Source organism: Chiloscyllium punctatum, chromosome 25 (genome assembly GCF_047496795.1).
Source record: "Chiloscyllium punctatum isolate Juve2018m chromosome 25, sChiPun1.3, whole genome shotgun sequence".
Classification (NCBI taxonomy): Eukaryota; Metazoa; Chordata; class Chondrichthyes; order Orectolobiformes; family Hemiscylliidae; genus Chiloscyllium; species Chiloscyllium punctatum.
Genome location: NC_092763.1, coordinates 51,726,318 through 51,750,670, shown reverse-complemented (window position 1 = coordinate 51,750,670; position 24,353 = coordinate 51,726,318). Strand labels below are relative to the sequence as shown.

Here is a 24,353-nt window from a genome sequence, read left to right as displayed (position 1 = left end):
CCAAAATGCAACACCTCATATTTATCTGAATTAAACTCCATCTGCCACATCTTGGCCCAACAGCCCATTTGATCAAGAACCCGCTGTACTCAGACACAATCTTCTTCATGTCCTCTACACCACCAATTTTGGTGTCATCTGCAAACTTACTAACCATACCTCCTATACTTTAAGCTTGTTTGTCTGTTTACTGCAGCTCTCCAATCAACAGTGTTTCACTCAAGGATTGACCATCTGATATTTGGGAATAGCCTGGACAACATCAGAACGCACTGTGTATTCATGGCTGAATTGATATTGAAAATACTCTTATCCAGAGTTTAAGGATAGCAATGTCACTGTTTAGAAAAGAAAATCAAAACAAGTCATCCATGAACACTGCTTTCTCTAACTATTTTCCAGACATTAATTTGCCATCTTAAAATGTAAGCAGCTGTTGATTGAGGAAATAAAATTGCTTCAAAATGTAAATAGGGATTGCAAATTCTACCTGCAACAAGATAAAAATTGTATAGAAGCATCACTGATTTTTTTTTCCACGTGGTAAGGTCCTGAAGCAGTTACTTTAGGTTAAACTACAATGAACAGCTAAATCATTACCCACCAGATGATCAGTCTCAATGTTCAAGATTGAATTACCACTGCATCAAGGATAGCAATGTCAATTTGCATTCTTTATGATTGAGCCTTGAGATGAGCTTGAATAAATTATTTGAACAAATCGGTTCCAGGTGATGTCTCTGAAGAGTTTGAGAGTGGGAAACCAAACACAATTACTTCCTTGCTAATTTAGGGATATCAAGGTTGCTTTTAGCATCTGTGAAGATGAATAACTTAACATGGATGGCAATGTAAGGAAATCTAATTGTTTTTACTCCCCCAGTTGCTAAATTTCCAACAGATTTAATGGATTGTTTTATTTTCTTTTAATATTTTCTATCCACAACGTGCATTATTGCAGTTACACATAAAATTCCAGAAACTAAGGGTGTACTTCATCCATACATGAGCACGTTATCCACTCTCTTAATAATTGTCTAGACCCCAGAACCTGGCCTTCATGTGCCTTTATTTTTCCTTAGTTAATGCCAAGTAAGAAAGCAAACTGCCATCTATCATTAAAAATTACCATTAACTAGAAGATATATAATAGCCAGGCAGGAGATCACAGAGTACTGTTATGCAACTACTCTCTTGTTGAGCAAAATAAATCAGTAAAGAGAGTAAACTATTGCATCCTTGCTCCCAAATCCTGCATCCTCTACTACTTTGAAAAATTCAGTCATCAAAATTGAATCGCAATAGATACTAATGTGTCAATTATGATATAAGCAAGTGTCTGAAATTTGGAAATTGTAATGAAAGTACCAAGGAGCTGGGAGATAAGCCATTTTGGTCCTGAAACATTTGAGTCAACACTGCAACATCTCAGCTAAGCATTTGGTTAGTACTCTTTTCTCCCATTTCAGAATTTTTTTTACTGTTATTTACTCTTTTATGATATTCAATTGTGATTGAAGTTGTTTTTATACTGTTTTCATATTTTAAGGCTTTTTACAAAAGGGTCTAGAGTGTAGGAATTTAGCTCTTTCCTTTGAGTTGTCTTCAATGTAAGGGTCTTGAAGATTATTTAAATAGCAAGAAAGCACAAGCTAGTTGTGTTGTGAAGCCTGTATCCTGTGGGAATTCCTAAATGCTTCAGTCAGGATGACCATGACTGTACAAAGTGCCAACAGTTCAAATAGTTTCAGCACTGAGTGTTGGAACTTTAACATTGACTGGAAGCATAGAGATGTAAGGTGCGAGGCTGAAATCCACAGGGATAGCAAAGTTTTCAGAGGTGGCCAGCCCTCAGACTAAGGAACTGCTGACAGAGAAGAAATGAGTGACCAACAGACAGAGGAAAGGAGTGAGGCAATGTGCGGCTAGGCTAAAAAATATCTCCAAAGCAGATTGTTAAGGGCTAATCATTAAGGGTTAACTGGATACGACAATGAGCAATAAAAAAAAACATACATGAAAAACAGGCTTAAAGTAGGAACACCTTTTTTTTGTCTGAAAGGTAACCACAATGATATTAACTGGGCTTGGGAACAGACCGCTGTGCAAAGACACAGACACCTGGACCGGTTTTAAAACAAGGCTTGGTAAAAACACTCATTTGGCACTTAATATCAGATTCAGGATAGCATTAATACTGGAGACATTGCCCAAGTTGGGGAGTAGGGTGGATGGGGGTGGAGCAGCAGGCTTGGGGGTTCACGAAACGGTGGCCTGGAACCTTTCACAATCAGAATTGAATTCAAGGCCATGGGACTTTCACCATTGCACTGGGGTTCATGAGACTAGAGACAGGTAAATGCACAGAGAACTCCAAGTGCCAGCGGTCACCCAGGAATCCCCATCAGGGAGGCATTGAGACTCAGTAGTTGTCTATGTCTTAAGTAGTTTAAGCTAACATATGTAAACTAATGAGTGAATTAAATTATATTAAGCTAATAGATTTGCTTTGTAATCAAAATGGATGCTTTCTGGAATTCATTTTGATCAGACCTTAAAGAACCCATTAGGCACATTCAATCTAACAACACAGACAGGCAGCCAGGAAATCTCCAGAGAGCATCCCATTAAGGAACTACTTTTCTGTGTTGGAAAACTTTGCTTGAAATGTATTATAGGTCTTCAAAGAGTCAATGGGCAATTGAGGGACAGATATAGAGACAATCGACTGAGGTATGTAATAATATTAGGGGCTTTCATCTTCCCAAATAGTAATTGGGACAGTCAGTGTGAAGGGGCCAGAGGGAGACCTTTTTGTGTCAACACGCAACAGCCCAGTGTTAGACCTGGAGAATGAAGCAGACACAAACTCAAAATAGCATTTGGGAAAAATTAGTGAAAGCATCCAGAACACCCAGTTTTAAGTTTGTTATGGAAAAGAGGAGAGTATCTGCAAAAAAATACAAGTGCTTGGATTGGAGGAAAGCAGATTTTTTTTTAAAATACGGCAGCATCTGGCTAACAAACTGTCAAAGCTACTTGGGGGGGAATCAACAGTGGAAATGGGGAGAATACAGGGATGTGTTGGAGCAACAATCCCAGAGAGCCCTGCATATATCAAGGAATATTCTGGACTAGATAAGGAGGAAAAAGAGGGGCTTTAAGCACGTGCAAAGGGAGCAAATCAACAGGCAACCTAGTGGATTATAGAAAATGTGGGGAAATTTAAGATCAAATTATTACAGTTGCTATGACTAAAATAACAATGTGACAAATAAGGTGAAGATGTTTGGAGCAGGATAAGAGGAGCCATACTGTACCACCAACCACTGTACAATAAATTTAAGTTTAAAACTAAACCTCAATGTCAAATCTAAAAATATTTGTGCAATAGACTAACATCGGAGTCTCTTCAGTCTGACAGATCATTGCCAGCCAAATATTAACTTGCCCAGATGTTGATTACTTTGTTAACATTTGGACCACACAAGTTCACTACCTCTCATATCCAAGATAACGTGAAAAAGACTTGCCTGAAATGGCATGTGTTCTATTTCATATTAATACACACAAAATGCTACTAAAATTGCCTCTTTAGTGACTGTATACTGGATTAGTGGTGCTGGAAGAGCACAGCAGTTCAGGCAGCATCCAACGAGCAGCGAAATCAACGTTTCGGGCAAAAGCCCTTCTTTAGTGACTGTAGCCCATTTAACCACCAATAAATTAGGACTTCAGGAAAGCAAAAAAATCACAAAGACTTTTCGCTCCATAGTTTAGGTTTATTTATTTTTTACATAACTGTGTAAATCATTATTTGAGACACTTGATAATGGAAGAACAAAATGGTCATAAATATTTGGAACATACCAGCTTGATTTTGAAGACCTGCAATACAATTTACAACACATAAAAGGCATTTCCACAATCAAAGTCATAGTTATGTACAGTACAACATATTTACAAGAGGTTACACGACACAAAAAGCACATTGCCTCAATTGATTGAAAGTGACTACATTGACTACCTGATGTTTAGTTACCACAGAACATGTTATACATGCAAGCAGAACAGTGGACAGCCAACAGTATTCATTGTTGGCCAAGATGACGACAGCAACAATTTTAATAATGTTCCTAGCCCAAACCTTGTTACTTAAGGCACCTCAATATATTTATTATCCACAACAGAGACACCATTTGGACCTTTGTTGATGTTAGAACACACGCATATACCATTCACTTGGCAAAGCATGCACTTGTACAAAATTATACCCAAAATGTCCAAATAAGACTGATAGCAAAAAAGAACATTTAAAAATTCATACTTTCAAGCAATGTCAATAAATGTTGGAAATACATGGGTCAGTCACATCCAAAAATGCCCAACCACTAATTAATAATTCAGTTTGGAACACTTGTGAAGACTTATGAGAAGCTTTCCCATTGTCTTTTCAGTTACTGATATGCCTCTTCTGTATTTCCAGTAATTTCTGTTTAACACAAGACGAGCATCATATTCAAATGTTTAGACAGTATCTATCTTTTCATAAACTTAGAACATTTTTCAAGTTTAGCATAATCTCTCTCCAAAGTTTGATACCTCAAGCTACATTAATGTAGAATAATGGAAAAAATGACCACCACAGTTTTCTGAAACATTTAATTATTTGGGATTCTTATACAGGTTTCAGAACAATGGATAAAAATCAAAATAGATCAAAAAAGAAACCAAAATCTCAATCTTGTGCATTTCCTAAACAGGGTAACCAATTTCATTCTTTTAATAATGTTTAAAAATAACTCAACTTTAATGCTGGTCTGCCAGCTCTAAGAATGTTTTATAATACAAAATTTGTCTGGTCTCAATTGTGCAAATCTGTCAATATCAAGCAACAACTGAGCATCATTTAATAGAAAATGAAAGGATGGGTAAAAGGTTGAGACACATTGCTGGGAGGAGTTTCAAGGGCTTGATTTAAAATGTCTGTTCCTTGTATTGGCTGCCTGAAAAAAGAAAAGCTAAATTTTCCAAATATTAACATGCCATGTATCAAACAAAATTAACCAAGAAAGTTTTTTTTGCAAAAATTAACAGTTAACACCAGCAGAAAATTAGACTGAACAGTTACATTTGCAATAATTATTGCAGCAAAGCAAAATTTTAAATCAATTTATGTACAAAACATAAAATATTAAAATTGTCCCAATCTGAGTTAATACATTTATCGAAAACAATGCTTGGTTTGTTTATCACTCAGAAGTAATTTTATCATACTTTTTAAGTAAATATTAATCTTACACAAAATAAACTAAGGAGGTCAGAGAAAGTTTGCTTAATAGTGTAACATTATGAATGAATGGTTGGAAAAACGGGTTCATCTTAACCTTTGCAGGTTGTTACCGCAAGTATAACTTTGTGCTAATTGTTAAAAATCGGATTTTAAAAAGAGTTGTTTTGTCTTAAAACAACTCAAAGACAAAGCTCAGATGTAGTGGAGCTCTTATTTCCACTGATATAGTCGACAAACTCCGAAAGAAAAAAATTTGAGATCCATATTTCAGCAGAGATGTGTTGGGGGGGGGGGGGGGGGGGCGCGCCAGGTAGGAGAGGGAAGAATAAGAAGCAAGTTGTTACACAGTTTATGGATAAATAAATCTAGAAAATTACAGACTTCCGCTGGTTTACTTATACACAACAATTAAGTTTGTCTTGGGTTATTGATACAAGTATTTTGAATTTCTGTACTATGAATTTATGTATTTGCGGGACTAAAGCGAACAAGAAGATTGGAAATAATTAGACGCTTATTTCAGCAGAGAGGCACACTAGATCTAATTGTGTGATTCTATGCTGTATCATTCTCATGCATTATTTGTACTGGGACTTGCTACCATTTCAGATTTCAACTTCCAGAGGAAGAAGAGGAGAAATGGCAATTATAATGGATCACTGAAATAAATAACTTGCTTCTACTTCTGCTAATATACCAAAACTGATTTATCACATTCATGAAAGTATTTATGTATTTCAGGTGGCATTGGAATTTGAAAGTGTTTGAGGAGAATAGTTCCATCACACTCACATAGCATCTATTTCAAATTTCAAATGGAATGGAGGTTATCTGCATTGAAAATGCTACACTAGTACTTATTTGCATATTCAGGTAGAGAAGAGAAAGAAAGACTGTGGCAACAGAGTCTACTTCTGGAACAGTGGGAATTACAACATCAAATTTTTTAATTGTGTTCCAAAAACAAGTACAATCATGGGGTGCAAAAGAAAATGCAGCAATTCTTGCTCTGCTGAAGACATTACCACATTTTCTCACGCAGTCACCCACCAGTATTTTCATGAATGCTCTTAGACAATGACTGTTCTGGAGGTTAATCAAAATATGCAGGCATAAATAGAAGCCTGAAGCAAGAGTTTCAAAGTAACAGACTGAGCATGAACTGAAGCTGACTTTTCTCCCTTCTAGCCTTTTCTTTAAAAGTAACACTTAATACTTAACAAGATAAATGTACAAATTTATCAGTTGCATCAAATATGCGCATAGAAATTTCATTTTAGGTTTAAACCTTAGCACTAATATTGCAACTTTCTGCTACAAATTAAAACTTAACAAGAAAATGTTAAACAGAACAAGCAAAGTTTCAGTTTGGTTTAGTTATTTAATCACAGTCCACTGACATAGTATTAGATGTCTCAGTCTCTAGGCACAACCCAAGTCTGAAAAAGCAAAAATGCATAATTGTGTGTATTTCTCATAGATCACATTGACTTACTGTTGCACTTCACCCAAATCCAAATGATAACATGCAATGTGGCTATGTTACATCAGATAGTAGCATTGTAGAAAGGCAACTAATTTTATGTAGCATACAGAATTTGTAGTGTTTATTTCATTCTTTTAAGTGTTTCTAGTTACTATTGATTTATCTTAAATTAAATCATTCCTTTGATTATTTTAAAACTGATGTGAAATAAGGTGGGACTGGAGCTTGTTCCCCATTTCCCCCCAACTAAGAGAGAAATGATTCCACAGTAACTGATAAATAGTCCTCTATGTCCATGTTTCATCCATGTAAATATTTATAGTAAAACTAGATAACGTGTAATGGACAGTTGCTCAACCTAAAGAGAAAAGGTTCTCAAGTATGAATCGCTGGATGATCTTAAAACTGCTCCTCTTGTCAATAATTAACTTTTCTCTTCTAAATGCCACGTTAGTTGATCTCATCTGGAATCAAACCTGGGATCAGATGGCTATCATGATTAGGTGCTACATCAGGGATGTTTGGGGAATTCAAATCAGTTTTTAAGACTAGGACTTTATACAAACCCTGATGTATAAGCAATACTTCTTTCCAAAGTTTTTGCTTGGTTAAAATACCGATTAAGGTACTCCCATAACAATTACTACTGAATAGCCCTTTTATCATGGAACTGTAGTTACCTATTACATGATTCTACTATGTCAGGTAACAAATTAGTCTGACTCAACTAATTTATTGTTTCTGACTGGTCCAGTTATTTCAGAAAATACTCTTGAAAAGTGACGTAGCCCTGACTGAGAGAAACTTTAGTTAAATAGAAATGTCTAATATTAATTTTAAGCACAGGAAAGCCAGATTACCACTATTTATGTTGGATTGAAAATCCAGTTCGTATGAAAAGTTAAATGATAAAACCATTGCATTCGGTTGATTTTGGGTTAGAAAACCAATGCACAGAACCTTATGAAATCCTTGAAGATAATTGAGAGAACAGATACTGGAAGTACAAATAAATCAAGCTTGCACAGTAATACAAAATTCCAAACTGGTAAGAGTCACATTTGGTATATTTTAGCACAAAATTCCCATACTTCGCCTGTAACGAAGCAGCATTTTATACCAAAGTAGTGGAAATTCTATTTTAATCATCCACTTTACCACATCTAACGTATATTTTTAAAAAAAGAACATGCATTTCACATTTTTTTAAAAATAGTGCTACACTAATATCTTTCCTAAAAAAAGTAATATTCAAAGCCTTTGGTGAATATTAAAAAAATGTTTTGTGAATTTACAAATCAGTAACACAAAAACAAATTAATTAAATATTCTGCAGTCCCTCGTGAATGTTCCCGTCCTAAAGTCTGTTAAATGCTACATATCCATTGTAGTGTTTTTGATCCAGCCAACAGGAAGTTTCACTTCGAGATCGTTTCTTCCCTTAAACATGCTATTGTTGGCAGTTGTGTAAAGTCCTGTGAAGTTCATGGTGTGTTTCAGGCTCTCTGTTTTATTTGAGCAAAATGGAGGTAGAGCCAGAGGTAGCCCGACATCCCTATATCCTTTAGCATCAAGTTCAGAGTCAGAACCAGAATACTGAACAGAGGGTACAGTTTTAGAGAAGTCTTCTTTTTGTCTCTCATTTAATGAAGGTGAAATATATGCCTGTTTTCCATTAGTGTTTTCCCTTGAAGAATTAAAGGATACAGTCCCTGACTGTAACATACAACTATCATTTTGCAATGGTAGATGGGTGGGTCTAACCAACTTTCTAGAGCTATGAAGCATTTTATTGTTAATTATAGGTTCCAGATGGTGTTTAGCAGACAAGTTTTGAACTGGCATTTTAACAGAATTAGATGGACAGTATAAACTCAAATCTCCTCCCAGACCAACGTGCTCAGTACCCAAAATTGTATCCAAAGGACAGAAAGACTTGGACTGTGTACTTCTCTCGTCTGAAGACAAAGACTCTTCCCGATGTTGAAGAAGCTGCTGCTCCAAGCAATTTGAAATGTTTGCAGTTTCCCGGGTTTCCAAAGAAACTGTTTGACCACTTATTTTGCCAAACCAATGAGAAACCGATCCTTTCTTACGGTCCTGCTTGTACTGAGGAATATCAGGAGACTGTGGGGTGCTCTTTGACACTGAAGTGACCTTTGACAGATACAAATCAATGAGCTCAGATTCCAAGCTGTCAGTATCAAGGGATTTGCTCCTTCTGTTAAGGGATAACGGTGCTGGCAACGACGGACTTAATTTATAAAGGCTAAAGTGACGTGGAAGACTGGCAGCACCCCAGCAGTTGCCAAGGAAGGAATTCTGGGCACAAATATGAAACATTCTATCATCACAATGGTTATAAAGCTCTTTCTCCATATAATTGTTATCAAACGTCTCATAAGATGCAGAAATTTCCTCATCTGTGACCATTTCACTCTGCTGGTCACATTCACCTTCATTCTCAACATCAACAACATCAAACGTTACCATTGCTGGCAGAGCATGTATATCCTTTGCGAAGTGTGAACCTGAACCAGAACTCCCAAGGCTATCAGAGAGAATAGGATAAAGTTTTCTATTAGCTGTGAATTCAACTAAAGCCTGTGAGTAATTGATAGCTTGTTCACATTGCTCCTCGGCCTTTTCCGCTATATTACAGGAAGACACATTTCCGCAGGAATCATCAACTGCATCTTTGACACTTATATTATCCGAAGCTACATTTTTCAGACCTTGATTCTCAACTTCTTTCATTTGTTGTTCCCATTCATCACAATTTCTACTTTTGTATTCTTCTGTGTAGTTCTCTCCCGACATCTGATGTTGAAGGTTCGTACTGCTATAGTTTCCACACACATTCTGGCTGCCCTCCATGTATACATTATTGGCTTCTTCTAAACAGCGAGACCCCAGAAGATCTGTCCAATTCTGCTCATCAGCTATGTCTGTCAAGTAATCATCTTTCACCTGCCCATTTCTGCTCAGACCATATGAAACAAGTGGCTCTGTGCTCAGACCATCTTGTTGGCTTTTGGCAATAATACTGTCAGTTTCTGCAGCAATATTATTAAGTTCAGTACTGTGTACATCACCAAAGAACATGTCCTTTTCTTGAAAGGCCAGGCCTTTTTCAAGTGCTGTCATTCCACCTGGTTCCCAACAAGTCAGCTGCTGCAAGTGAGCTAATGCGATTTCATCTTCCTGAATAAAGTCCAATTTATCTTGGCCTAAAGGAAGCAGAATAGTTTGCTTGTTTGGAATATGAGAAACATTTATACCCCCTGGCATAGGAAAATTTAAAATACCTGCAAATGAGGTTCCCAAAGAAAGAGGCTTTGTTTCTAAAGACGGTTCATCACTGGGAGGGGAATTCATGAGGCTATCGTTCTGCTCAACAAAGAGCTCATACAAAGCATCCCCACTATAGCTATCTCTTGGAAGCTGTTCATTTTTGCTTTGGCTGATGCTATCTCCCTCTTCCTCATCATGTCCTGGGGTTGTAGAGTCATAATAACCTTCATCACTATTTGGTGCAGATTCTTGGTGGTCGCTCTGAGGTGTCACTAGTTCACTGCTGTTAATTGCACTATCAGTGATCCCCCTCAGAGCACAAGGATCAGCCAGACTGATATGCAAGGCAGTGTGTTCAATGTCACTTGGCGATCTTGGACACTCACCTCCATCCTCTGCTATACTTTGACTGCTACCATAGATTATAGTTGCTCCTGTTGCTTTCATCCACAGCGCTTTAAGATATTCGTCATCCACCTCATCTGGAGTTGCCATTTCTTCCCCACCACCCTGGTAAGTGACCAGACATGAGCTTCGCTTCCCAGCTGTTCTGCCCCTCTCACCAGACACTGTACTTTCAGCAATGCTATCATCATCGTGGTCAGCAGTAATGTCCCCACATCCTGTCAGGGAATCAAAGCTCTTCAGTGAGGTCACATCACCAAAAATTAAGCTGATATGATCAAAAGAATGTACTGAAGGTGGATCATGGTCTAGGCATTTAGGTTTTCCAATATCTGGCATGCTACCAAAATTAGTGTCCATATTAAGAATAACAGTACCTGCCTTCTCCCTTAATGTCTTAATTTCAACAGGACTGGCTTTACGGACCTCTGCAGAAGATGTCTCAAAATCACGTCTTTTATTTTTCAATGAATTTTCTATTTTAATGGAACATGATTTGGATGAAGAACTTGTACTATTTGCAATTACATTTTTATCAACTGAATCACCAGTTACCGAATGGTTCATTTTACATGCAGGCTTCAAATTTAGCTCCCCCAAGCCCTTTTTAAATTCAGCACACACACCTTCCTCTCCTGCTGTCATTTGTTCCATATGTGCAAAGTCAGCAGCACAGTTGCTGTCCAATGGATTTTCTTTAATAGAATCAATAGCTTTGTTCTTTTTGTGACGCCTGATACTACTAAACAGACCCCGTAGTCCCTTCTTTGACCTTCGCACACTCGAGGGCTTGTCTGTGTTCTGTTTCTGAGCAAAACATTCAGAGTTTTCTGATTGTAGTGATTCACCTTTATGGAGATTAGAGTTTACATTGTTATCAAGTGCCGAGTGCTCACTTTTAGAGCCACATAATGTTCTTGCTGCAGCAGAATTACAACCAGGTGAATCAGTATATCCAATCCATCCAGTATCAGATCTTTCTTTCTGGTTGATATCCAACACCACTTCACTTATGCCACTGTGAGTTTTGCTTTTGGCTATTCCCTTTTTGGAGGGTCCTTTTACTTGCCCTTTGTTCTTTATTGTGAAAAAGCTAGGTAATGTGCAAATGTTCTTCCTTCCTCCAAACAGTTTGAATGCTGTTTTCTTAAGCTTCCCAGAAGACTGTTCAGCATCAGTGGTATTAGTACACTCTGATGATGCATGTATAGCAGCTCCCTGGGTCTGGTTCCCTCTGGCAAGTTCTCCACGGCCTGGAGACAAAGGCTTTGTTCCAGCTGTCTCTTCATTGCCGTCAGTTTCCATGGCAACTGTGTCCATACACAGGTGCAATCAGCTGTAAATTGGGTTAGACAGGCAAACACCCAAATCGCTGCCACAAAGTCTATATACCTGCTCAACCATCATTGTCCTACAAAGAAAAGACAGAAAATCAAGTTATAAAACTAGAAAGGGGGCATTTTCCATATATCATTATTATTACCTGACTAACCACTCTCTTGAGGTTACTGTCATGATTTAACTTCTGCATGGAAACTTCAACGCTCTTCTATAACTAAATGAGAGCATCACTACTCAAGATAAAATTTTCCATTTAAAATTTGCTGCACTATAATTTACTGAAAGATCACCATATTTGACACTATTGTTCCATATAACACAATAGAGAGACAATACTAATAAAATAGCCATAGTTAAAACAAAATATAGATGTCCTTTTTTTTCTGCATATTGTAAGATCAGAAGACAGAACAGGTCTAGCTCATTCAGCCCCCTCGAGCCTGCTCTGCCATTCAATGGGATTATGGTCAATCCAATATTTCTCATGTCCACTTTCCTGCCCTTTCACCAGGACCATCGATTCCTGTACTGATCAAGAATCTATCTCACTCAGCTTTAAATATGCACAAGGATTCTGCCTCAAAGCTCTTTGCAGCACGGAGTTCCAAAGAGACTCAATCCTTTGAAAACAGATTCCTCATATCATTTTTAATTTGGTAACCCTTTATTCTGAGACTATGCTCCTGCCCAGAGATTCTCCCATGAGTGGAAACATGTTCTCAGTATTTACCTATTCGAGCCTCTTAAGAATCCTACATATTTCAATGAGATCACCCCTCATTCTTTGAGATTTCCATGAACAGAGTTCCAACCTATTTTGCCTTTGCTCATACGACAATCCATCCATACTGGGGATCATTCTAGTGAAACCTTCTCTGAACTGCCTCCAATGAAATGATGTTCCTCAAATAAGGGGACCAAAACTGCTCTCAGTACTCCAGGTGTGGTTTCACCAGTACCTTATACAGTTGTAATAAGGCTTCTTTACTGTTACTAACCCCCTTGAAATAACAGAAATATTCCATTAGCCTTCCTGACTACTTGGGCTAGCTGCTTTTCGTGCACAAATTGCTGAAAACTAATTGTTAATAAGATATCATTGCCTTTGGGACCAAATGAATCTTATGTTCAATTACATATGCTTTAAACAATGGAGCAAAACAATAGCAAAGGAAAGAGTAAATTACAGAAGGTAGTAAACTGAAGTTAAATCAATGAAAGGGGTTAAGAAAGAACAGAAGAGCCAAAAAACATGGAATGTAAGTTTTAGGAAAAATAACATCTCTAGGAACGATTTATTACTCACTGAGTTGAAACTCAAGTTTCATTGTTCCATTTTTGTGGCTTAGTAGTCAGGCCAATAAAAGACATTAACAGAGTTTTTCCAACATGAATTACAACATTAAATGGATACAGTGAAAGCAATTCATTCACAATGCAGATCCAACAACTTTATTAAATCCAAATGAACCTCAAATTGGAGGTTGGAGGCAATTCAGTAGTTTGTTTGATTTCAGACTGTGGCACTTTTCCAATGAAGCTCAAGGGAAGTTTGAGGAACAGTATATTATCTTTTAATCAGTTAACAGCCCTCCAAACTCAAAATCAAGTTCAACAATTTCAGATCAGAACCACTGCTCCCATTTTTGCAGACATCAATAGATCATTCTTATCCTCTGCCAGTTAACCATCTCTGAATCCTTTCCTAATTTCCTTTAGTTATCCTAGTGGTATCTCCTTTTGACATGCACATTCAACTATTCTATCATTTCATCATGACTGACTCCACCTGATCAAACTCATTTGCTTCTTCTCCTACCTCTCCTAGCCCTTATATGTGTTGCCCAGTTCTGATGAAGGTGCTAGAACCTGAAAGCTAAACTGCCTTTCCTCTCTCCTCCACAGGTACTACCGGATCTGAAGATATGTAGCATTTTCTGCTTTTATTTCAACTTTCCAGCATCTGCTTTCCCTTGGAAGAGATCAGACACTCAGTTCATGTGCAACTTCATAACAAAGACGTAACAATGTTTAACGTACTACTTGCACTAAATCTAAAATTATTAATTGCTCCAAATTTGGCTCCGCACCAGTCTGCCAAATAAATGAACTCATCCTGTCCAAAGTGGCAAATTCCACGCTCTCACCATATAGTTCACTGCAATCCTGATGTAAAAATGACAAAATCCTTCAATATCTTTGCAACATAATTTATATCCATTTTTTAAAAATCCTTTTAAATCTTAAACTTGCGTCTGAAACTTTGATGATCTGCCTCATAAAAGGCACAAGGGGCCCTTATGGTACAGTGGAGTGTCCCCACCTCTAATTCAAGAGGACCAGGTTCAAGTTCAACCTGTGCCAAAGTATGAAAGAAATCTCTGAACAGATTGGTTAAAAAAAACTTAAACCTGTTAACTGGGGTTTATGCAGCTCAAGAGGTACAAAACTGCATAAATAAGTAAAAAATTCAGCAATGTCTGCATTCATACAGTTGAATAAATACCCTAACTGTTCCAGACTTCATGTCATTTTACACTTGTGACAGAAGGCCAAACTTAGACAGCTGGTTTTTACTTGCAAATAAAAGTTATGCAACCTAGGTGGCATCGCAGCTAAAATCAATACTATTCTCAACCAACAGCACCACACCATGTAGTGGACAACTACCAAAATCTCCAGCTGGTGCTTTTCCAGCCTTTGTCTAATGACAGACATAACACAGCCTCCATAATGTAAACATCTTTGCAAAAATAGTTTCATTGATAAAGCACCTTTTGCGACCGTGGAATGTCCCATAGCACCTTACCATCAATTAAGTACTTTTTGTAAACACACACACACACACACACACACACACACACACACACAGAGCTAGAGAAGCTCTTTGCCCTCCTTACAGATGCTGCCAAACCTGCTGAGATTTTCCAGCATTTTCTCTCTTTGCTGGAGAAACTCAGCAGGTCTGGCAGTGTGGAGAGAGAAACAGAGTAAATGTTTCAAGTCTGGTATTATTTTTCTTCAGAAAGTGCTTTCTTTAAAAGTATTGTCACTGTTATAATGTAGGACATCCAACAGTGATTTGACACACTTGAGTAACGTGCTAGTCTTGTACTAGGTCAGTTCAGAAGGCAGTTAAGAGTTAACCACGCTGCTGTTGGTTTGGAGTTACATATTGATCAAATTAGATAAGGACAGATTTCCTCCCCTGTAAGACATTAGTTAACCTTTTGCAACAAAAAAAGTGGTTTCATTGCCATCATTACTGTGACTATTTCTTCATTACAATTTTTTATTAATCCAATTTAAAATCACCCAAGCAACCATGGTGGTATCTTGATTTAGAGATGCATTAATCCAATACCTGCTGTACATTACATGACCATCACCATTGTCAGGTCATCAAGCTCTAAACAGTGGTAGAGGACCTTTTATACCAACAGTGCCTCAGTTCAACATTTTTTTTCCTGAAAGACAGGCATGCAATGATCCTCAGTAAGATACAAATAATTTTGAGTGCTTTATACTCGTTAGATAAAGCTACAACACAGCTGAAAAAGAAACAAAATGGAAACTAAGTATTTTGCCAATAATGAACTTTTGAAATGAATGAACAGTAAAGATTACAAAGTAATAGTTAAGAAAACAAATCCTAACAGTGAGTCTAAACATTATGGCTAAGAATGGAAAGAATGGAATTGTGAAGAGTAATAAGCTTTGCAGGATACAGATGAGTTTTACTGTTGAAAGGAGTCATTTCAATAAGATCAAATACAGAGTGATACATGGGCCAGGTCCTCCTGGCTGAGATAGAATGAGCAGAGCAGTGATTAGTTCCAACTCCAGTAGTGTTAGTTCAGTAACCGAATTTATGTTTTGTAAATTAGTACTTTTGTAAAGTGGTATTTAAATCTCCACAAAGTACAAAAGACATCCAATTAACTGATGGGGTACTGAAGTAAAAATAGTCAATGCCAGTCAAAAGCATAACACCCCCTATTTCAAGATGCTCAGAAGCCACTGAATTGCTTCAAGCCATTACTAAATTACATAACTAGTCTCACCTTGATTAATGATATTGTCAAAACTCAATTCAAAGTAACAACCAGAGACAAATAACAAACGCACAAGCAATAGACCATTATAAAACAACCTTCATACAATGCATATGAATTACAATTTATTTAATACAAAATCATATGCACATTACCAAACAGGCTTGGGCTGGTGGGGGAATTGGGGTATTGGCAATTAACAGGGAAATTGTATTACAACTCAGGATGTGAGATTTCCAACACTTAAAAAGTCTAAAGTCAAAAGACTCAAAATCCTTTAAATATTCTCACCTTACTGAAAGCAGCTCAAAACAGTGATGCAGTTATTGAATAATACCATTCCTTGGATGTCTTTCTTCTCCCCTCAAATAAACGGTCTAAATTTGCCTATGGCCCAAAAGAAAGCAGCCAAAAGTACCCATTACAGCAACATAATCAATGGTTTGACAAACTGAAAAAAAAACATTACTCTGCAAGCAGATGACAGTCCCACACCCCCAATTCAAAGCTCCCAGCTTTACAACAGTGGCTTTCACATGACAGTGCCATCTGTGGCATACATATCATCCTCCTACCAAGGCTAGCACTCAACCAGCATACAGATGGCACCATTACATCAATTGCTCAATCAAGTTTTACAGCATCCAAAACCTGCTAGCAGGCGCAGTGCAAGATGTGAGTGTCCTTCCTGCTGCCACCAGAGAGTTCAATAATTGCGAATCAGGCAGCAAACAGTAACCACAATTATACAAGTGCTATAGATGATAAACCAAAGTGGAGTAAAGAAAGTTTATCATAGGGAGAATAATCAGACTTTGGAGGGTACCAGAAAAATAAATAAAATCATTACTCAGGAAAAGTTATACTATCACAATTCTAGCCCCTCCACCTGACAAGTGATCCCTGAACTAAATCTGCACAATAGTAGCTGACAATGCCAGACAGAGTCATAAAGGCCCTCTAGTTCTGGGCTCCCCAACCCTGGGAAAGGATTTTATCTATTTATCCTACCCATGCCCCTCAATTTTGTAAACCTCGAGCATTAGAAATTGTTCTGGTTTCAGTTACACTGAACTTTGCCACCTAGTCATTCCCTCCACCACACCCCCCCCCCCACCCCCCACCACTCCCCCCTCCCCCCTCCCCCCAACAGAACTATTAGAAAATGTACCAGGTCAAAATAATTTTACTCACTCAGAAGAGAAATAAGGAGAGGTTTAATAGGTAAATTGGTATTTGATGGATCTGCAATATCAACAAAAGGTTCAAGCTTTTCCTGGCTAATATTTTGTTGTAAACTCCATAATATTAGATGAAAGAAATTCCCTAAGGTTAATTTCTAGAACTTTGGTTAATTGAACTAGGTGGCTTTCATCTTTAAAAATATTGTAGAATTCTTATTTTAGTTTGCCATTTTTATCAATAAACTTCCCCAATTTAATCCATAGTTCATTCTTATGTATTTAAATGCTGCAAAAATAACTGCTGACCCCAAACTCCAGCACAATTACAAATCCAAGATACTAGCATAATTTTAATTCCCACATCAGGACTCCATAATCCATCACGACAATCAGGGCCCGCCAATAATGCGTGACTGTAGTCATGTTAATTCCATAATCCCAGATAGCAAATGTGAATCTTAACTAGTCAGAACAAATCCTGTAAAAAGAGCCACAGATGTCTGAAATTGAAATAGTATCTTTGGCAAACAAAGAAATATGCTAAGCCACCACAGATTTGCTGTTAGTGTAGGGAACGCAAGATGCATCTGACGCAATCTTGTACAGATGATCTCAGAACAATGCAGGAACTTTAAATCCAAGTACTGAATTTGACAAACTGTCCAGTGGAGAAAAAAAAACAAACTGGATCACTTGTGCTTTTTGCATTTTAAAAAAATGCAAAGTTTCAGTAAAAAGACAGGTTGCAACCTGATGGCCCTACTTAGTTCCAACTTCCTTGTGATTCAACAAAATAAACAATTTGCATCATAATCCTTAAATTTTCAGTTACCTCAAGTAGGTTGCATCATCTTGCATCTGCTGGCTAATGATGCACATTCAACATGGAAGAGGGGTTACCACACCAAGGATTATCATTATTATCCTATGTACTCTATCATCCTGGTCCAGCTATGCACAAGCACTGAAAGTAAGTGGGAAATCTATAAACACCAATACTTAAAAGGTATAGTATCTCAAAACCTGAAACCTCAGGACTGAATCCATGCCAGATTTCAGATCTTGACAGAGAGAACAAAAATCAGAATCTCAATTCAATTAATAGGTGATACATGAAATTGGGTCATTCGGATCAAGTAGATTCAAAGATCACAAATCGCTCCAAGTGTGAGAAAGGGCCAGTTCATGAAGCCAGTAACTAGTCTGGCATGCTACTGTGCCAATACAGCACTGAGCTGAACTGTAAATTATTTTACTCATTTACTAATAAGTAAAGTTGATGCATACCATCTTATAAGCATATCCCTCTTTGGGCAATTTTTTTAAAATACACTGTTCCTGTAATGTATGGACTCAATAGATTAACTGACACCTGAACTAAGTCAATAAATTTGATTATTTTGCAGGGAGTGGGGGGAGGGGGTTCTATAAGTTATGTGGGCATTTGATTATACTGCAGTTTTTTTCCCAACAAGAGGGAAGTAAAGGAATTCAGCATCATTGAGTCAAAGCCATAGGATCCTACAGCATAGAAACAGACCCTTTGGTTCAACTCGTCCATGCCAACCATGTATCCCAAACTACACTGGTCCCATTTGCATGTGTTTGGCCCATATCCTTCTAAACCTTTCCAATTCATGTTTCTGTCCAAAAAAGTATTTTAAAGTTGTAATGTACCTGCATCTACCACTTGCTCTGGCAGTTCATTCCATACACGAAGTACCCGTGTGAAAAAGTTGCCAAAAGGTCCCTTTTAAATTCTTTCTCCTCTCACCTTAAAAGTATGCCCCCAGCTTTGAATTCCCCAACCCTAGGTAAACAACCTTTGCCATTTACGTTATCTATACCCCTCAAATTTTACAAACCTCCATAAGGTCATCCCTCAACCACCTACGCTCCAATGAAAAGGTCCCAGCTTATGGATTGGGATATCTGGTCGGCATGGATGGGTTGGACTGAAGGGTCTGTTTCCATGCTGTATATATCTCTATGACTTTGTGACTCTAAACTCTCCAGTCCCAGTAACATCTTGTAAGTCTTTTCTGCACCCTCTCCAATTTAATAGTATTCTTCCAAAACCGACCAGAACTATACATAGTACTCCAAAAATAACCTCACCATCATCCTATACAACCACAGCCTGACGTCCCAATTCCTAAACTCAATGGTCTGAGCATGAAGGCCTTCTTTACCTGGGACATAACTTTCAATGAACTATTTACCTGAACCCCTAGGTCAGCCTGTTCTGCAACACTCCCCAGGGGCCTTTCATTAACTGTGGAAGTCCTGATCTTGTTCATCTTACCAAAATGCAACACCTCGCATTTATCTAAATTAAACTCCATCTGAAACTCCTCTGAGAATCTAGTCACAAATGTTAAGTCAAGGGGAATACAATAGGCTTGCAAGAAGAGAATGAGAATAGGTGCCAGTCAAATTAAAACAGAACTGAAAAATCTTTATTACCATATAAGTAGTTAGCAAGTTATTAGTTAAGGTGGAGTGATTCCTACTAGGGTCAAGGAAGGTGATGTATACAAAGTGATAGGAGGACAAGATTAAAATGCTTAAGGAGAATTTTGCATCAGTGTTAATGAAACAACAGGAATCCAACAAAGTGTAGTTAAAACAGATGTAATAGAAGGACAAGGCACTGGACAGGCTGACTATGCTCACAGTGGATAAGTCAAGTGGTCTGTACTGGTTGCACCTGAGTTTGGTGAAAGAAGTGGGGTTCAAACTGGCAAACAAGTTTGCCCATAGTCTTCCAATTACTCCAGGATATTACAGAGATACAAATGATTAGAGTGTCTCAAATGCAAAAGCATTACTGAGGAAAAGATGCAAAGTTAGCCCAAGCAACTACAGGCCAACTAGCTTTAGAAACAATAATCATGGAGGAAGATAATAAACCAAGGCATTTGGAGAAATTTTAGTTAATTAAGGGTAGCCAACACAGATTTATAAAAAGGCAAATCTTATATTTGACTAATCCATTTTTTTTCATGAAATAACAGAAGGCTCACAAAACTTTTAATAAAATTGAGGTGATGAAAAAGAACAATGTTATGGTAAATTATTGTTTTTCAGAATGGAGGATGATCGACACTGGTTCTCCCCAAGGATCAGTGCTAGGAAAGGTGCTTTTCTTGCTACATAGATGATTTGCATCTTGGAATGCAGAGTAAATTATCAAAATTTGAATTATACCAAACTTGGAGGACTGGCAAACAGTGGGGGTGATATGGATCACCTGCAATGACACATATAAACTAGAGGAACAGACAGGCAAGTGACAGATGGAATTTAGCATACAGAAGTGTGAGGTAATGTGTTTGCCAGACAGGAGAGGCAATAGAAACTCACTGGCACCCATCATAAAGCATGTGCAGGAACAGAAGAGCCTGTGGGTGCAGCTATATTTATCCTTGAAGGTGGCAGGACATATTGAGAGAGAGTGGTTAGCAAACCACTTGGGATTCTCTTAAGTTTACTAAATACAGACACGGAGTACAAAAACAGAGAAGTTAAGCTCTGGTTAGGCCCAAATTGTGTACTGCATCTAGTTCTGGTCATCACATTTTCTGAAGAATCTGAGCATTCTAGAGTGTGCAAAGGAGATTTAACAAAATGGTGCCAAGGATGGGAGTTTTAGATAAAATGTTATGTTTGAAAGTTGAGGTTGTTCTACTTTGAGTAAAGGAGATTGAGCAAAGACTTAGTAGACATGCATATGTTTATGTTAGACTTTGATTTGACAAAATAAAACTATACTTATTAGTTGATGCTACGAGGACTAGAAAACACAGACTGGAGATCTGAGCAAGAGATGCACAGGGAATGCGAGGACAAACTTTTTAATGCAATTATTGGTAATGACTTCAAACTGGAGGTACAACAGGATTATGGAAGTGGAAACATTCAATGATTGCAACATGAAATAAACTTGCTAGACTAAGGGGATCAAACGGGTGAGTGGGATTAACCAATTGCTCTGCAGGGAGCTGGCATGATTTATCCTCCTGCTTGGAGGAGAAAGTGAGGACTGCAAATGCTGGAGATCAGAGCTGAAAATGTGTTGCTGGAAAAGCGCAGGTCAGGCAGCATCCAAGGAACAGGAGAATCGATGTTTCGGGCATAAGCCCTTCTTCAGGAATCCTGCTGCGCTTTTCCAGCAACACATTTTCAGCTCATCCTCCTGCTTGTCTACCTTGGATTTCACAGCATCTGCATCTGCAGTTTTTTGTCTCTAACCAGGTATGATTTGATGGGCTGAATAGCCTCTCTGTGTCATAAGTAATTCTATGACATGATGGTGGAAATCTTAAAATAAAATAATTACACAAACTGTAGATGAAGTCATTTAATGTGCCAAATGACCAGCTCTTGCACCAAGCATCTCAGGTTTACTGTAACTTTGACAGCAGTCCCATATACAGATACATAAATGCTGCTACACACACTTTCAAAGGTGACTTAAATTTTTTGCAAAAGAATATTCTTATGATTTAATTGCCTATGTTTACTTGCTTAGAGTGGTGTGTTGATTGGATGTTGCTATGAGAGGAATTCTACTACTACTACCACAATGCAATGTGCAATTTTATTTTGCCCAAACCATCACTAATATTAATACATTTAAAAGCAGATCAACTTCACTCCCAAAGGTATCCCTTTGAATATATTTGCTATATTCAGTCACTTGTACTGTGGTAATGTTTTAATTAGGCTAGAACAGTCTGAGTCGATCAGTTGTGAGCTTTTCCTGCTAATTTATTCCTGTTCTTCCCTGAATGCACTAAATCTTGTTGGACAAAGGTTTGACTGGGGCCAGGAACCCTTTGGAGTTTTCAGTACCTCATATATAATTCTTCAGGCACAGCCCACTTTACTACCACTCAGGCTACATAACAGTGCAACGTTAAGACAGATAATCAAGGATGCGAATACTGGATGTTTTTTTCTCTACTTCCAGCCCAGAAACAATGGTCAAGGTCAACTCTGAACTGGCTGTCCTATTTGTGATCAACTTGCTCAGCACAGGCCAGAAATCAATCCAGATATTCTTTAACCATTCTAGTCCCACCAGAGGAAATCCATCCTCATAATTCATGGTCAGCCATCTGTTCAATTGTGACTGTGATATTCATGCAAGTCATTATGTACCTCCTTTAACAAGTTCAAACAGTTAGGCAATGAATGAATGAACAGATTACCTCATCTTTTAAAACAAAACAATTCTACTGCAATGTCATCCCAATGGTTAGTATATATCTGGGCTGCCCAGCCTCAAAGAAAAACTGAAACACAATCAAGTGCTCTGAAACGTGCAAGTACCTTATTATCCTTAGTCAACATTACAAAACTGATAATGCACAATACAATTAACTATTGCGTTATAAACAAAAAAAGCAGACATCTGGCTGAGAGATTAAGGCAGAAATTCAGTAACAATTACAACCCAAAGCCAGAAGTTCAGGGTCTTACCCTTAAGCCTTCAGATACTAAGTAGCTTGGTACTTTCCCAAGAAACGACAATGTTGCTGCTTTTACGTTTATTTGCTAGATCTACCTCAAGATCTCACCGTCAGCTAAAAACACTCCCTGCAGACAGAGTCTCCACACATTCTGATGATGTCCTGGGAGGTTCAACACAGAATCAACCTGTCATTAATGTAGTCTGCTGTTAACTTTGTTTTTGTTGGTGGCTGCCCTAAAAGGTAGTGAACAGGCCAGTCTGCATGGACCATCCGGGATGTCCTATCCCCCCCGCCCAGCACCAGGCTCCGTCACTTACAGACATTCCCCGGCTCCAGGCCTTACCCAAACCCTGCTCCAGCTGCTCAGGACCCAGACCAACGCTCGACCCGCTGTCCCGCCGCGCTCACCTCTTGCTCTCATTACCGTTGCTATAGTTTCCATCCCCGGAGCCGCTTCCATCCTCTCGGCCTCAACCAGCCTCCGCTCCGCTCCCCAGGCCACACCCACATTGTGACTGACACAACACCGCCGCCAATCAGCTTCCGGTTACGCCCGCCAGTCGGGCTGCGGGGAGGCGGGACTTCCGTCCGCGGTACGGGGCCGCCCAGAAGCATTTCCAGAGACAGTGTGTAGGGGGCAGTGTCCATGTTTGATTGAGACTGGGTCAGAGAGGGACCAAAGACTGTGAGACTGGGTTAAATAGGGGTTAGTGGGGAGTGAGATTGGATCAAATAGGAAAAATTGGGAATGAGATTTTCTCAAATAGGGGCAACAGGGAGAAGTGATACTGGAACAAAGGGGGGAGAGGAATTAGTTATGAGACTGTAACTAAAAGGTGCAGGACTGAGACTGAGTCAAATAAGGGGCAATAAGGAGTAAGATCTCCAGCATCTGCAGTCCTCACTTTCTCCTCCCAATAGGGAGTAAGACTGGGTCAGGTTAGAGCACTAGGGAGTGAGAATGAAATCCAGATGCTTGAAGTGTTCAAAGATTGATAAGGCACTAGTTCTAGTTAAGAAGTATGACAGTGAAGTGAGACTAGACATTGCAGAAGCCATAATTGTTCAAACTTCCATAGGCTTAATTGAAGAATTCAAATAGTGTGCAAAGATAAGCCCAGAAACCAAGTCAGTTTAACCTTGGTGATGGGGAACCTTTTAAACATAACAATTCAGAACAAATTAATACTCACTTTGCCAAGTGTGAGTTAATTAAGGAAAGAAAGAAACAAATTAAGGCTTAATTCAAAAGAAAAACAGGCTTGAGTTTCATGATGTAGGAAGAGAGAGGTTTGATGAGGATAATGCTGTTGATATGTTGTACATTGGCTTCCAGAAGTCATTTGTTCCAGTGCTAAGCACAGAATGAATGGGTACAGATTTAAAATTAGTGATCACCCTATTAGGACAGACGTGATCAGCTTTTTTTTCACAGAGGATTATGTGACATTGAAACTCTTCCTCAGAAGGCAATGAAGACAAGGGTATTCAATATTTTTAAGGTACCTCTGCCGTAAAAATGTTCTTGTGAGGCACACAAATCAAATGTTGTCAAGTGTATATGGGAATGTGGAATTTGAAACACAAATAAATCAGGCATTATCTGCTGAATGGTGGAGCAGGCTCGAGAGGCTGAATGGTCCACTTTGCTCCTATTTCAGATGTTTTGAGCAAGGTTAGAGTTCATCGAATAAAAGAGACGGTAGCAAGATAGATATGGAATTGACAGCGTTTCAGGAAAGAAAGAGTATTGGTAAATGGTTATTTTTCAGATGAGGGAAAGCTTTTGGGGAGTTCCCCAAGGATTAGTATTAA

General features: G+C 38.3%; 1 protein-coding gene across 4 annotated transcripts; it reads right to left on the bottom strand.

Annotated features, from left to right (window-relative positions):
* Positions 1-3,771: 3,771 nt before the first annotated feature.
* amer1 (APC membrane recruitment protein 1) lies at positions 3,772-23,070 on the bottom strand. 4 transcript variants are annotated; one of them, XM_072595278.1, is made up of 3 exons: positions 22,963-23,042; positions 16,166-16,261; positions 3,772-11,889 (listed from the first exon to the last, which is right to left on the bottom strand). In XM_072595278.1, exon 3 carries the CDS (start codon positions 11,796-11,798, stop codon positions 8,154-8,156), a length of 3,645 nt encoding a protein of 1,214 aa, XP_072451379.1. In that variant the 5' UTR covers positions 11,799-11,889; positions 16,166-16,261; positions 22,963-23,042; the 3' UTR covers positions 3,772-8,153. The 4 variants fall into 4 exon arrangements, with proteins under 4 accessions (XP_072451379.1, XP_072451376.1, XP_072451377.1 ...); XM_072595275.1 differs by lacking the exon at positions 16,166-16,261 and having other exon boundaries at positions 22,963-23,070; XM_072595276.1 differs by lacking the exon at positions 16,166-16,261 and having other exon boundaries at positions 22,947-23,057.
* Positions 23,071-24,353: the final 1,283 nt, after the last annotated feature.